General features: G+C 42.6%; 1 protein-coding gene across 1 annotated transcript in view; it reads left to right on the top strand.

The window, feature by feature from the left end:
- Window positions 1-15,637, top strand: part of phf19 (PHD finger protein 19) — a 253,724-nt gene extending 238,087 nt beyond the window's left edge. Inside the window, exons 11-14 of the mRNA XM_056292783.1 lie at window positions 10,321-10,375; window positions 10,493-10,578; window positions 13,052-13,129; window positions 15,185-15,637. Of these exons, the coding sequence (XP_056148758.1) occupies window positions 10,321-10,375; window positions 10,493-10,578; window positions 13,052-13,129; window positions 15,185-15,518 (553 nt within the window). The 3' untranslated portion in view covers window positions 15,519-15,637. The remainder of the gene's footprint in view (window positions 1-10,320; window positions 10,376-10,492; window positions 10,579-13,051; window positions 13,130-15,184) is intronic.
- The last annotated feature ends 340 nt before the right edge of the window (window positions 15,638-15,977 follow it).

Here is a 15,977-nt window from a genome sequence, read left to right as displayed (position 1 = left end):
AGGGTGTTACCTGTAGAGGATAGGTGATATAGTTCTACTTGTAGAGATCAGATGATAGAGTTCTACTTGTAGAGATCAGATGATAGAGTTCTACTTGTAGAGATCAGATGATAGAGTGTGAGCTGTAGAGGACAGATGATAGAGTGTGACCTGTAGAGGATTGATGATAGAGTTCTATTTGTAGAGATCAGATGATAGGGTGTTACCTGTAGAGGACAGATGATAGAGTGTGACCTGTAGAGGACAGATGATAGAGTTCTACTTGTAGAGATCAGATGATAGAGTGTTGCATGTAGAGGACAAATGATAGGGTGTTACCTGTAGAGGATAGGTGATAGAGAGTGACCTGTAAAGGACAGATGATAGAGCTCTACTTGTAGAGATCAGATGATAGAATGTTACCTGTAGAGGACAGATAATAGAGTGTTACCTGTAGAGAACAGATGATAGAGTGTTACCTGTAGAGGACAGATAATAGAGTGTGACCTGTAGAGGACAGATGATAGTGTGTTACCTGTAGAGGACAGATAATAGAGTGTGACCTGTAGAGGACAGATGATAGAGTTCTACTTGTAGAGATCAGATGATAGAGTGTGACCTGTAGAGGACAGATGATAGAGTTCTACTTGTAGAGATCAGATGATAGAGTGTTACCTGTAGAGGACAGATGATAGAGTGTTACCTGTAGAGGACAGATGATAGAGTGTGACCTGTAGAGGACAGATGATAGAGTTCTACTTGTAGAGATCAGATGATAGAGTGTTACCTGTAGAGGACAAATGATAGGGTGTTACCTGTAGAGGATAGGTGATAGAGTTCTACTTGTAGAGATCAGATGATAGAGTGTTACCTGTAGAGGACAGATGATAGAGTGTGACCTGTAGAGGACAGATGATAGAGTTCTACTTGTAGAGATCAGATGATAGAGTGTGACATGTAGAGGTTTGATGATAGATTGTTACCTGTAGAGATCAGATGATAGAATGTTACCTTTAGAGGACAGATGATAGACTGTTACCTGTAGAGGACAGATGATAGAATGTTACCTGTAGAGGACAGATAATAGAGTTCTACTTGTAGAGATCAGATGATAGAGTGTTGCCTGTAGAGGACAAATGATAGGGTGTTACCTGTAGAGGATAGGTGATAGAGAGTGACCTGTAAAGGACAGATGATAGAGCTCTACTTGTAGAGATCAGATGATAGAATGTTACCTGTAGAGGACAGATAATAGAGTGTTACCTGTAGAGAACAGATGATAGAGTGTTACCTGTAGAGGACAGATAATAGAGTGTGACCTGTAGAGGACAGATGATAGTGTGTTACCTGTAGAGGACAGATAATAGAGTGTGACCTGTAGAGGACAGATGATAGAGTTCTACTTGTAGAGATCAGATGATAGAGTGTGACCTGTAGAGGACAGATGATAGAGTTCTACTTGTAGAGATCAGATGATAGAGTGTTACCTGTAGAGGACAGATGATAGAGTGTTACCTGTAGAGGACAGATGATAGAGTGTGACCTGTAGAGGACAGATGATAGAGTTCTACTTGTAGAGATCAGATGATAGAGTGTTACCTGTAGAGGACAAATGATAGGGTGTTACCTGTAGAGGATAGGTGATAGAGTTCTACTTGTAGAGATCAGATGATAGAGTGTTACCTGTAGAGGACAGATGATAGAGTGTGACCTGTAGAGGACAGATGATAGAGTTCTACTTGTAGAGATCAGATGATAGAGTGTGACATGTAGAGGTTTGATGATAGAGTGTTACCTGTAGAGATCAGATGATAGAATGTTACCTTTAGAGGACAGATGATAGACTGTTACCTGTAGAGGACAGATGATAGAATGTGGCCTGTAGAGGACAGATGATAGAGTGTGACCTGTAGAGGACAGATGATAGAGTTCTACTTGTAGAGATCAGATGATAGAGTTTGACCTGTAGAGGACAGATGATAGATTGTGACCTGTAGAGGACAGATGATAGAGTGTGACCTGTAGAGGACAGATGATAGAGTGTGACCTGTAGAGGAAAGATGATAGAGTTCTACTTGTAGAGATCAGATGATAGAGTGTTACCTGTAGAGGATTGATGATAGAGTGTTACCTGTAGAGATCAGATGATAGAATGTTACCTGTAGAGATCAGATGATAGAGTGTGACCTGTAGAGGACAGATGATAGTGTGTTACCTGTAGAGGACAGATGATAGAGTGTGACCTGTAGAGGATAGATGATAGAGTTCTACTTGTAGAGATCAGATGATATGGTGTTACCTGTAGAGGACAGATGATAGAGTGTGACCTGTAGAGGACAGATGATAGAGTTCTACTTGTAGAGATCAGATGATAGAGTGTGACATGTAGAGGATTGATGATAGAGTGTTACCTGTAGAGATCAGATGATATGTTGTTACCTGTAGAGGACAGATAATAGAGTGTGACCTGTAGAGGACAGATGATAGAGTTCTACTTGTAGAGATCAGATGATAGAGTGTGACCTGTAGAGGATTGATGATAGAGTTCTACTTGTAGAGATCAGATGATAGAGTGTTACCTGTAGAGGACAGATGATAGAGTGTTACCTGTAGAGGACAGATGATAGAGTGTGACCTGTAGAGGATAGATGATAGAGCTCTACTTGTAGAGATCAGATGATAGAATGTTACCTGTAGAGGACAGATAATAGAGTGTGACCTGTAGAGGACAGATGATAGAGTACTACTTGTAGAGATCAGATGATAGAGTGTGACATGTAGAGGATTGATGATAGAGTGTTACCTGTAGAGATCAGATGATAGAGTGTTACCTGTAGAGGACAGATGATAGAGTGTTACTTGTAGAGGATAGATGATAGAATTCTACTTGTAGAGATCAGATGATAGAGTTCTACTTGTAGAGATCAGATGATAGAGTGTGAGCTGTAGAGGACAGATGATAGAGTGTGACCTGTAGAGGATTGATGATAGAGTTCTACTTGTAGAGATCAGATGATAGAGTGTTACCTGTATAGGACAGATGATAGAATATGACCTGTAGAGGATAGATGATAGACTTCTACTTGTAGAGATCAGATGATAGGGTGTTACCTGTAGAGGACAGATGATAGAGTGTGACCTGTAGAGGACAGATGATAGAATGTTACCTTTGGAGGACAGATGATAGACTGTTACCTGTAGAGGACAGATGATAGAGTGTTATCTGTAGAGGATAGGTGATAGAGAGTGACCTGTAAAGGACAGATGATAGAGCTCTACTTGTAGAGATCAGATGATAGAATGTTACCTGTAGAGGACAGATAATAGAGTGTTACCTGTAGAGAACAGATGATAGAGTGTTACCTGTAGAGGACAGATAATAGAGTGTGACCTGTAGAGGACAGATGATAGTGTGTTACCTGTAGAGGACAGATAATAGAGTGTGACCTGTAGAGGACAGATGATAGAGTTCTACTTGTAGAGATCAGATGATAGAGTGTGACCTGTAGAGGACAGATGATAGAGTTCTACTTGTAGAGATCAGATGATAGAGTGTTACCTGTAGAGGACAGATGATAGAGTGTTACCTGTAGAGGACAGATGATAGAGTGTGACCTGTAGAGGACAGATGATAGAGTTCTACTTGTAGAGATCAGATGATAGAGTGTTACCTGTAGAGGACAAATGATAGGGTGTTACCTGTAGAGGATAGGTGATAGAGTTCTACTTGTAGAGATCAGATGATAGAGTGTTACCTGTAGAGGACAGATGATAGAGTGTGACCTGTAGAGGACAGATGATAGAGTTCTACTTGTAGAGATCAGATGATAGAGTGTGACATGTAGAGGTTTGATGATAGAGTGTTACCTGTAGAGATCAGATGATAGAATGTTACCTTTAGAGGACAGATGATAGACTGTTACCTGTAGAGGACAGATGATAGAATGTGGCCTGTAGAGGACAGATAATAGAGTTCTACTTGTAGAGATCAGATGATAGAGTGTTGCCTGTAGAGGACAAATGATAGGGTGTTACCTGTAGAGGATAGGTGATAGAGAGTGACCTGTAAAGGACAGATGATAGAGCTCTACTTGTAGAGATCAGATGATAGAATGTTACCTGTAGAGGACAGATAATAGAGTGTTACCTGTAGAGAACAGATGATAGAGTGTTACCTGTAGAGGACAGATAATAGAGTGTGACCTGTAGAGGACAGATGATAGTGTGTTACCTGTAGAGGACAGATAATAGAGTGTGACCTGTAGAGGACAGATGATAGAGTTCTACTTGTAGAGATCAGATGATAGAGTGTGACCTGTAGAGGACAGATGATAGAGTTCTACTTGTAGAGATCAGATGATAGAGTGTTACCTGTAGAGGACAGATGATAGAGTGTTACCTGTAGAGGACAGATGATAGAGTGTGACCTGTAGAGGACAGATGATAGAGTTCTACTTGTAGAGATCAGGTGATAGAGTGTTACCTGTAGAGGACAAATGATAGGGTGTTACCTGTAGAGGATAGGTGATAGAGTTCTACTTGTAGAGATCAGATGATAGAGTGTTACCTGTAGAGGACAGATGATAGAGTGTGACCTGTAGAGGACAGATGATAGAGTTCTACTTGTAGAGATCAGATGATAGAGTGTGACATGTAGAGGTTTGATGATAGAGTGTTACCTGTAGAGATCAGATGATAGAATGTTACCTTTAGAGGACAGATGATAGACTGTTACCTGTAGAGGACAGATGATAGAATGTGGCCTGTAGAGGACAGATGATAGAGTGTGACCTGTAGAGGACAGATGATAGAGTGTTAACTGTAGAGGACAGATGATAGAGTTCTACTTGTAGAGATCAGATGATAGAGTGTGACCTGTAGAGGACAGATGATAGATTGTGACCTGTAGAGGACAGATGATAGAGTTCTACTTGTAGAGATCAGATGATAGAGTGTGACATGTAGAGGATTGATGATAGAGTGTTACCTGTAGAGATCAGATGATATGTTGTTACCTGTAGAGGACAGATAATAGAGTGTGACCTGTAGAGGACAGATGATAGAGTTCTACTTGTAGAGATCAGATGATAGAGTGTGACCTGTAGAGGATTGATGATAGAGTTCTACTTGTAGAGATCAGATGATAGAGTGTTACCTGTAGAGGACAGATGATAGAGTGTTACCTGTAGAGGACAGATGATAGAGCTCTACTTGTAGAGATCAGATGATAGAATGTTACCTGTAGAGGACAGATAATAGAGTGTGACCTGTAGAGGACAGATGATAGAGTGTGACCTGTAGAGGATTGATGATAGAGTTCTACTTGTAGAGATCAGATGATAGAGTGTTACCTGTAGAGGACAGATGATAGAGTGTTACCTGTAGAGGACAGATGATAGAGTGTGACCTGTAGAGGATAGATGATAGAGCTCTACTTGTAGAGATCAGATGATAGAATGTTACCTGTAGAGGACAGATAATAGAGTGTGACCTGTAGAGGACAGATGATAGAGTACTACTTGTAGAGATCAGATGATAGAGTGTGACATGTAGAGGATTGATGATAGAGTGTTACCTGTAGAGATCAGATGATAGAGTGTTACCTGTAGAGGACAGATTATAGAGTGTTACTTGTAGAGGATAGATGATAGAGTTCTACTTGTAGAGATCAGATGATAGAGTTCTACTTGTAGAGATCAGATGATAGAGTGTGAGCTGTAGAGGACAGATGATAGAGTGTTACCTGTAGAGGATTGATGATAGAGTTTTACTTGTAGAGATCAGATGATAGAGTGTTACCTGTATAGGACAGATGATAGAATATGACCTGTAGAGGATAGATGATAGAGTTCTACTTGTAGAGATCAGATGATAGGGTGTTACCTGTAGAGGACAGATGATAGAGTGTGACCTGTAGAGGACAGATGATAGAATGTTACCTTTGGAGGACAGATGATAGACTGTTACCTGTGGAGGACAGATGATAGAATGTGGCCTGTAGAGGACAGATGATAGAGTTCTACTTGTAGAGATCAGATGATAGAGTGTGACCTGTAGAGGACAGATGATAGATTGTGACCTGTAGAGGACAGATGATAGAGTGTGACTTGGAGAGGACAGATGATAGAGTGTGACCTGTAGAGGAGAGATGATAGAGTTCTACTTGTAGAGATCAGATGATAGAGTGTTGCCTGTAGAGGACAAATGATAGGGTGTTACCTGTAGAGGATAGGTGATAGAGAGTGACCTGTAAAGGACAGATGATAGAGCTCTACTTGTAGAGATCAGATGATAGAATGTTACCTGTAGAGGACAGATAATAGAGTGTTACCTGTAGAAAACAGATGATAGATTGTTACCTGTAGAGGACAGATAATAGAGTGTGACCTGTAGAGGACAGATGATAGTGTGTTACCTGTAGAGGACAGATAATAGAGTGTGACCTGTAGAGGACAGATGATAGAGTTCTACTTGTAGAGATCAGATGATAGAGTGTGACCTGTAGAGGATTGATGATAGAGTTCTACTTGTAGAGATCAGATGATAGAGTGTTACCTGTAGAGGACAGATGATAGAGTGTTACCTGTAGAGGACAGATGATAGAGTGTTACTTGTAGAGGATAGATGATAGAGTTCTACTTGTAGAGATCAGATGATAGAGTTCTACTTGTAGAGATCAGATGATAGAGTGTGAGCTGTAGAGGACAGATGATAGAGTGTGACCAGTAGAGGATTGATGATAGAGTTCTATTTGTAGAGATCAGATGATAGAGTGTTACCTGTATAGGACAGATGATAGAATATGACCTGTAGAGGATAGATGATAGAGTTCTACTTGTAGAGATCAGATGATAGGGTGTTACCTGTAGAGGACAGATGATAGAGTGTGACCTGTAGAGGATAGATGATAGAGTTCTACTTGTAGAGATCAGATGATAGGGTGTTACCTGTAGAGGATAGGTGATAGAGTGTGACCTGTAGAGGACAGATGATAGTGTGTTACCTGTAGAGGACAGATAATAGAGTGTGACCTGTAGAGGACAGATGATAGAGTTCTACTTGTAGAGATCAGATGATAGAGTGTGACCTGTAGAGGACAGATGATAGAGTTCTACTTGTAGAGATCAGATGATAGAGTGTTACCTGTAGAGGACAGATGATAGAGTGTTACCTGTAGAGGACAGATGATAGAGTGTGACCTGTAGAGGACAGATGATAGAGTTCTACTTGTAGAGATCAGATGATAGAGTGTTACCTGTAGAGGACAAATGATAGGGTGTTACCTGTAGAGGATAGGTGATAGAGTTCTACTTGTAGAGATCAGATGATAGAGTGTTACCTGTAGAGGACAGATGATAGAGTGTGACCTGTAGAGGACAGATGATAGAGTTCTACTTGTAGAGATCAGATGATAGAGTGTGACATGTAGAGGTTTGATGATAGAGTGTTACCTGTAGAGATCAGATGATAGAATGTTACCTTTAGAGGACAGATGATAGACTGTTACCTGTAGAGGACAGATGATAGAATGTGGCCTGTAGAGGACAGATAATAGAGTTCTACTTGTAGAGATCAGATGATAGAGTGTTGCCTGTAGAGGACAAATGATAGGGTGTTACCTGTAGAGGATAGGTGATAGAGAGTGACCTGTAAAGGACAGATGATAGAGCTCTACTTGTAGAGATCAGATGATAGAATGTTACCTGTAGAGGACAGATAATAGAGTGTTACCTGTAGAGAACAGATGATAGAGTGTTACCTGTAGAGGACAGATAATAGAGTGTGACCTGTAGAGGACAGATGATAGTGTGTTACCTGTAGAGGACAGATAATAGAGTGTGACCTGTAGAGGACAGATGATAGAGTTCTACTTGTAGAGATCAGATGATAGAGTGTGACCTGTAGAGGACAGATGATAGAGTTCTACTTGTAGAGATCAGATGATAGAGTGTTACCTGTAGAGGACAGATGATAGAGTGTGACCTGTAGAGGACAGATGATAGAGCTCTACTTGTAGAGATCAGATGATAGAATGTTACCTGTAGAGGACAGATAATAGAGTGTGACCTGTAGAGATCAGATGATAGAATGTTACCTTTAGAGGACAGATAATAGAGTGTTACCTGTAGAGGACAGATGATAGAGTGTTACCTGTAGAGATCAGATGATAGAGAATAACCTGCAGAGGACAGATGATAGAGCTCTACTTGTAGAGATCAGATGATAGAATGTTACCTGTAGAGGACAGATAATGGAGTGTTACCTGTAGAGGACAGATGATAGAGTGTTACATGTAGAGATCAGATGATAGTGTGTTACCTGTAGAGGACAGATAATAGAGTTTGACCTGTAGAGGACAGATGATAGTGTGTTACCTGTAGAGGACAGATGATAGAGTATGACCTGTAGAGGATAGATGATAGAGTTCTACTTGTAGAGATCAGATGATAGGGTGTTACCTGTAAAGGACAGATGATAGAGTGTGACCTGTAGAGGACAGATGTTAGAGTTCTACTTGTAGAGATCAGATGATAGAGTGTTACCTGTAGAGATCAGATGATAGAATGTTACCTTTAGAGGACAGATGATAGACTGTTACCTGTAGAGGACAGATGATAGAATGTGGCCTGTAGAGGACAGATGATAGAGTTCTACTTGTAGAGATTAGATGATAGAGTGTTACCTGTAGAGGACAAATGATAGGGTGTTACCTGTAGAGGATAGGTGATAGAGTTCTACTTGTAGAGATCAGATGATAGAGTGTTACCTGTAGAGGACAGATGATAGAGTGTGACATGTAGAGGATTGATGATAGAGTTCTACTTGTAGAGATCAGATGATAGAGTGTTACCTGTAGAGGACAGATGATAGAGTGTTACCTGTAGAGGACAGATGATAGAGAATAACCTGTAGAGGACAGATGATAGAGCTCTACTTGTAGAGATCAGATGATAGAATGTTACCTGTAGAGGACAGATAATAGAGTGTTACCTGTAGAGGACAGATGATAGAGTGTTACCTGTAGAGATCAGATGATAGAGTGTTACCTGTAGAGGACAGATAATAGAGTATGACCTGTAGAGGATAGATGATAGAGTTCTACTTGTAGAGATCAGATGATAGGGTGTTACCTGTAGAGGACAGATGATAGAGTGTGACCTGTAGAGGACAGATGATAGAGTTCTACTTGTAGAGATCAGATGATAGAGTGTGACATGTAGAGGATTGATGATAGAGTGTTACCTGTAGAGATCAGATGATAGAATTTTACCTTTAGAGGACAGATGATAGACTGTTACCTGTAGAGGACAGATGATGGAATGTGGCCTGTAGAGGACAGATGATAGAGTGTTACCTGTAGAGGACAGATGATAGAGTTCTACTTGTAGAGATCAGATGATAGTGTTACCTGTAGAGGAGAGATGATAGAGTTCTACTTGTATGGATCAGATGATAGAGTGTTACCTGTAGAGATCAGATGATAGAGTGTTACCTGTAGAGGACAGATGATAGAGTGTTACCTGTAGAGATCAGATGATAGAGTGTTACCTGTAGAGGACAGATAATAGAGTGTGACCTGTAGAGGACAGATAATAGAGTATGACCTGTAGAGGATAGATGATAGAGTTCTACTTGTAGAGATCAGATGATAGGGTGTTACCTGTAAAGGACAGATGATAGAGTGTGACCTGTAGAGGACAGATGTTAGAGTTCTACTTGTAGAGATCAGATGATAGAGTGTGACATGTAGAGGATTGATGATAGAGTGTTACCTGTAGAGATCAGATGATAGAATGTTACCTTTAGAGGACAGATGATAGACTTACCTGTAGAGGACAGATGATAGAATGTGGCCTGTAGAGGACAGATGATAGAGTTATACTTGTAGAGATCAGATGATAGAGTGTTACCTGTAGAGGACAAATGATAGGGTGTTACCTGTAGAGGATAGGTGATAGAGTTCTACTTGTAGAGGACAGATGATAGAGTGTTACCTGTAGAGGACAGATGATAGAGTGTGACCTGTAGAGGATTGATGATAGAGTTCTACTTGTAGAGATCAGATGATAGAGTGTTACCTGTAGAGGACAGATGATAGAGTGTGACCTGTAGAGGATTGATGATAGAGTTCTACTTGTAGAGATCAGATGATAGAGTGTTACCTGTAGAGGACAGATGATAGAGTGTGACTTGTAGAGGACAGATGATAGTGTGACCTGTAGAGGACAGATGGAACCAGGCACAAGGACAACGGTCAGCCAGATCAACAGTCCAGTAAAGCTTTTAAACTGTGTGTGGGTATGTGTGTGTTTGTGTGTGTGTGTTTGTGTGTTTGTGCAGTACTCCAGCTGAAAGGAGAAAGAGGAAGTGGCTTCTAGAGGATGCCATCCCCAATGTAAGGCTATATTCTGTTCTGTTCTGTTCTGTTCTGTTATTTACTCCTGGCCTGGTTCTGAAAGCTGCTGTGTGTGTGTCTGTGTCTGTGTCTGTGTGTGTGTCTGTGTGTGTGTAGAAAGAGCTTTACTACAGTTGGACCGCCAACCACCACATGGCAAACATCTTTGACTTCACCCTGGATGAGTTGCACAGCCTGAAGAGGTGAGAGATACAGAGAGAGAAATGGAGAGAGAGATGGAGAGTGGGATAGGGAGATGGAGAGAGGGATGGTGAGAGAGACAGAGAGAGAAATGGAGAGAGAGATGGAGAGCGGGATAGGGAGAGAGACAGAGAGATGGAGAGAGGGATGGGGAGAGAGACAGAGAGACGGGGAGAGAGACAGAGACAGAGAGACAGGTTTAGAGACAGGGAGAGGGACACCTCATCTGTTATGCATTTTCAGTGCATGACAGATGAGTTGGAGACAGAGGGGCACTTCCTCCTTCAATTTGACACATGTGAAAACCAGTGCCGGGCTTTTGTCCAGGAGCTGGAACATGTGAGTCCAGAGTAGCAGGACATGGAGGATGCAGGTAAGCTGCAGGTGGTCCTGGGAGGGGGGCCAGCGGTGAGCATTGCAGCAAGATTTATATTTTCCTGCCACAACCTGAGAGACAGTGGGGATTCCACCTATTGCTACTGTTGTTGTTCGATATGATAATCGTTGTTGTTGTTGCTGTTATTATTATAATCATTGTTGTTGTGTTGTGTTGTTGTTTTACATGCTTTGGCATTATGTACACAAAAATATGTCCTGCCAATAAAGCACATATTGAATTGAATTGAGAGATGGAGAGGGAGGTAGAGAGGGAGACAGAAAGAGAAATTGAGAAAAAAAAATTTTTTTAAAAGTAACTTTTATTTAACAAAAAAATACAATCGTATTCAAACCACAAGCAAATAAATACATATTTAAAAAATAAAAGTAAATCACATCAATTCTCCAGAAAAGAGAGAGAGAGAGAGACAAGGAATTTTCTTCTTTAAATAAAACTAACAGACGATGTCATGATGAATGTGCAGGTTGTCAACAGCATGTAAAGACTACAACCTAACTACACCATGACTACACCACAACTACACATTGACTGCACACTCACTACACACTGACCACCATGACTACACCAAAACTACACACTGACCACAATAACTACACCACAACTACACCCTGACTGCACACTCACTACACACTGACCACCATGACTACACCACAACTACACCCTGACTGCACACTCACTACACACTGACCACCATGACTACACCACAACTACACCCTGACTGCACACTCACTACACACTGACCACCATGACTACATCACAACTACACCCTGACTGCACACTCATTACACACTGACCACCATGACTACACCACACTACACCCTGACTGCACACTCACTACACACTGACCACCATGACTACACCACCAATAACCCTGACTGCACACTCACTACACACTGACCACCATGACTACACCACAAGTACAACCTGACAGCAAACCCACTACACACTGACCGCCATAACTACACCACAACTACACCCTGACTGCACACTCACTACACACTGACCACAATGGCTACACCACCAATAACCCTGACTGCACACTAACTACACACTGACCACCATGACTACACCAGCAATTGCTCTGACTGCACTCACTACACACTGACCACCATGGCTACACCACAACTACACCCTGACTGCACACTCACTACACATTGACCACCATGACTACACCACCTATAACCCTGACTGCACATTCACTACACACTGACCACCATGAGACTACACCCTCACTACATCTTTATGCATGCTCAATGATCCAGGTAAAGATATTACAGAAGGTTGAATCAGTTCATCTGGACACAACGTTTATTGAGAGATAGTGGCAAACCAATATGTGAATAGTACACATGGCCATTGTAACTCTAGTTAATGGTCACACCCATATGTGCATATGAACCTGGTCGTTGGTTTGGGTCGTTATGCCACTGTATTGTTTATAAGGGTGGGATACCTGCAGTCAGTTTATAAGGGTGGGGTACCTGCGGTCAGTTTCTGAGGGTGGGGGTACCTGCAGTCAGTTTATAAGGGTGGGATATCTGAAGTCAGTTTGTAAGGGTGGGATATCTGCAGTCAGTTTATAAGGGTGGGATACCTGCAGCCAGTTTATAAGGGTGGGGTACCTGCAGTCAGTTTATAAGGGTGGGATACCTGTAGTCAGTTTATAAGGGTGGGATATCTGCAGTCAGTTTATAAGGGTGGGGTACCTGCAGTCAGTTTATAAGGGTGGGGTACCTGCAGTCAGTTTATAAGGGTGGGGGTACCTGCAGTCAGTTTATAAGGGTGGGGGTACCTGCAGTCACGTGAGACTGAAGAGGTCCGTTAGATGATGATGAAACGTTTCTCTCAATAAACGTGTGTCCAGATGAACTGATTCAAACTTCTGTGATACACCCTAACTACACCACACCATAACTACACCCTAACTACATGATGACAACATTCAACTACAATGACTACACTCTAACTATACTACATCCAAACTACACACACACCCCACCAAAATCTGACCACACTGTGCCCAAGCTCCCAACTACACTGTCTTGACAACATCTCATCTTCTCTCTTCTCTTCAGTGGTTCCAGTAGGACAGTCAGTGTGGACCAGGACTCTACAGATGGCTCTGCTACAACTAGTGGCTCCTACAACATTAGGTACACACACACACACACACACATACACACACAGCACACTTGAGCATATACACTGATCTGCCAAAACATTAAAACCACTGACAGCTAAGGTGAATAACACTGATTATCTCGTTACCATGGCACCTGTCAAGGGGCAGGCTGTATCAGACAGCAAGTGAACAGTCAGTTCTTGAAGTTGATGTGTTGGAAGCAGGAGAAATGGGCAAGCGTAAGGATCTGAGAGACTTTGACAAGGGCCCAATTGTGATGGCTGGACGACTGGGTCAGAACATCTCCCAAACGACAGGTCTTGTGGGGTGTTCCCAGTGTGGTGGTCAGTACCTACCAAAAGTGGTCCAAGGAAGGGCAACCAGTGAACCAGCGACAGGATCATGGACACCTAACGCTCATTGATGTGCGTGGGGAGCAAAGGCTAGCCCGTCTGGTCTGATCCCACAGAAGAGCTACTCAAACTCAAACTGATGAAAAAGTTCATGCTGGCTATGATAAACAGGTGTCACAACCCACAATCTATGGCACCCTGCTGCGTATATGACTGTGTAGCCACAGACCAATCAGAGTGTCCATGCTGACCCCTGTCCACTGCCGCAAGTGCCTACAATGGGCACATGAGAATCAGAACTGGACCGTGGAGAATTGGAAGAAGGTGGCCTGGTCTGATGAATGAATATAAAGGTGGGATACCTGCAGTCAGTTTATAAGGGTGGGATACCTGCAGTCAGTTTATAAGGGTGGGGTACCTGCAGTCAGTTTATAAGGGTGGGGTACCTGCAGACAGTTTATAAGGGTGGGGTACCTATGGTCAGTTTATAAGGGTGGGGTACCTGCAGACAGTTTATAAGGGTGGGGTACCTGCGGTCAATTTATAAGGGTGGGGTACCTGCAGTCAGTGTAAGAGGTCACTAAGATGATGATGAAACGTTTCTCTCAGTAAACGTTGTGTCCAGGTGAACTGTTTCAAGTCTCTGGTGTTCTTCCCTGGATTATTGAGCAGGCATGAAGATGTACTGATGACTCACATTTTCTTTTACATCGTGTGGACAGCTGGCTGTGTGTGCCTCGTTACCTGGAGAACAGATGGCACCAGGGTGCACCATGGGAAGAAGACAAGCCAGCGGAGGCAGTGTGATGCTCTGGGCAATGTTCTGTTGGGAAACCTTGGGTCCTGGCATTCATGTGGGTGTCACTTTGACACATACCACCTACCTGAACACTGTTGCAGACCAAGTACACCTCTTCATGGCAATGGTATCACTGATGGCATCAGGTCGTTTTTCTTTGTTTTTTTTTAAATGTCCCCTCTTTTTCGTCCCAGTTGTATCCGGCCAATTACCCCACTCTCCAAGCCGTCCCGGTCTCTGCTCCACCCCCTCTGCCGATCCAGGGAGGGCTGCAGACTACCACATGCCTCCTCCGATACATGTGGAGTCACCAGCCGCTTCTTTTCACCTGACAGTGAGGAGTTTCACCAGGGGGACGTAGCGCATGGGAGGATCACACTATTCCCCCCAGTCCCCCCCCCCCGAACAGGCACCCCGACTGACCAGAGGAGGCACTAGTGCAGTGACCAGGACACATCAATCAATCACTCAAGTTGCATTTTATATACACATACCCACATCTGGGTTCCCACCCGCAGACACGGCCAGTTGTGTCTGTAGGGACGCCCAGCTCAGGTTGTTTTAATGTTTTGGTTGATCGGTGTACAACACAACCTACACACCAAAACACAAGAAACGCACACAAACTCTTACACAGAAGCTGTTTTAATATTAAATGATAAAGAGAAAGTAAAGGACAGTTGATAAGTGCTTTGTTTTAGGGTCTGTATGCCAATAATACATATACATAATTTTCTAATTAGATTTATGAATCATCCTGACAGCTGACTCATCGTAAAACAGATTCACCTCCATAGTGTCTGATAGAAACCCTCATCCTAAAAAGCTCTCTTTTTCTTATCTGGTTCACACCTTACTCCATCCCCACCCTTTATCGTCAGAAATCCTGATATCTCTCTCTGATCTCTGTGACCTCTGCACTCTGTCCAATCAGGAGGAGGGTTGGCAGTAGGAAGAGGAAGTTGCCAAGCAGCAGCTATAGCCAGTGGGCCAATCGTGGTGAGGGAGGAGAGGAATTTGGAGGAGAGGAAACATCTGGAATCCTGGAAGACCAGGAAGCTACAGCCAACTCTGAGTCCTCTCATTTTCTGTCTGACTCCTCCCACCTCTCATCTGACTCCTCCCACCTCCACTCCTCAATCTCCTCCTACTTTGGAGTGGCAGGCAGATTGACCAATGGGGAAAGATATCAGGTGTTGGCTCGACGCATTACGCCACAAGGCACTGTCCAATACCTGCTGGAGTGGGAAGGGACAACACCTTATTAGGAAGTACAGAGTATGCAAGGGTTTCCTTATTAGGAGACTTTGCTATGCTAGGATGTCCACGTTAGAAAGGTTGGAGTTAGGAAGTGTAGATGATGTAATTATGTGATTTCCATCTGATGGAGGACATTTTCTTTTCATTCCTGTAAACATTCCTTACGCTAGGGTCTATTTATAAGACTAGACGTCAGTCCATTTATCAGACTAGACTTCAGCTCATTATCAGACTAGACTTCAGTCCATTTATCAGACTAGACTTCAGCTCATTTATCAGACTAGACTTCAGTCCATCTATCAGACTAGACTTCAGTCCACTTGTCAGACTAGACTTCAGCCCATTTATCAGACTAGAATTATCAGACTAGACTTCAGTCCATTTATCAGACTAGACCTAAGTTCATTTATCAGACTAGACCTCAGTCCATTTATCAGACTAGACTTCAGTCCATTTATCAGACTAGA

The sequence above is a fragment of the Lampris incognitus genome, chromosome 1, assembly GCF_029633865.1.
Source record: "Lampris incognitus isolate fLamInc1 chromosome 1, fLamInc1.hap2, whole genome shotgun sequence".
Classification (NCBI taxonomy): Eukaryota; Metazoa; Chordata; class Actinopteri; order Lampriformes; family Lampridae; genus Lampris; species Lampris incognitus.
The sequence above is the reverse complement of the archived record's forward strand: the minus strand, read 5'-3'. Positions and strand labels throughout refer to the sequence as shown.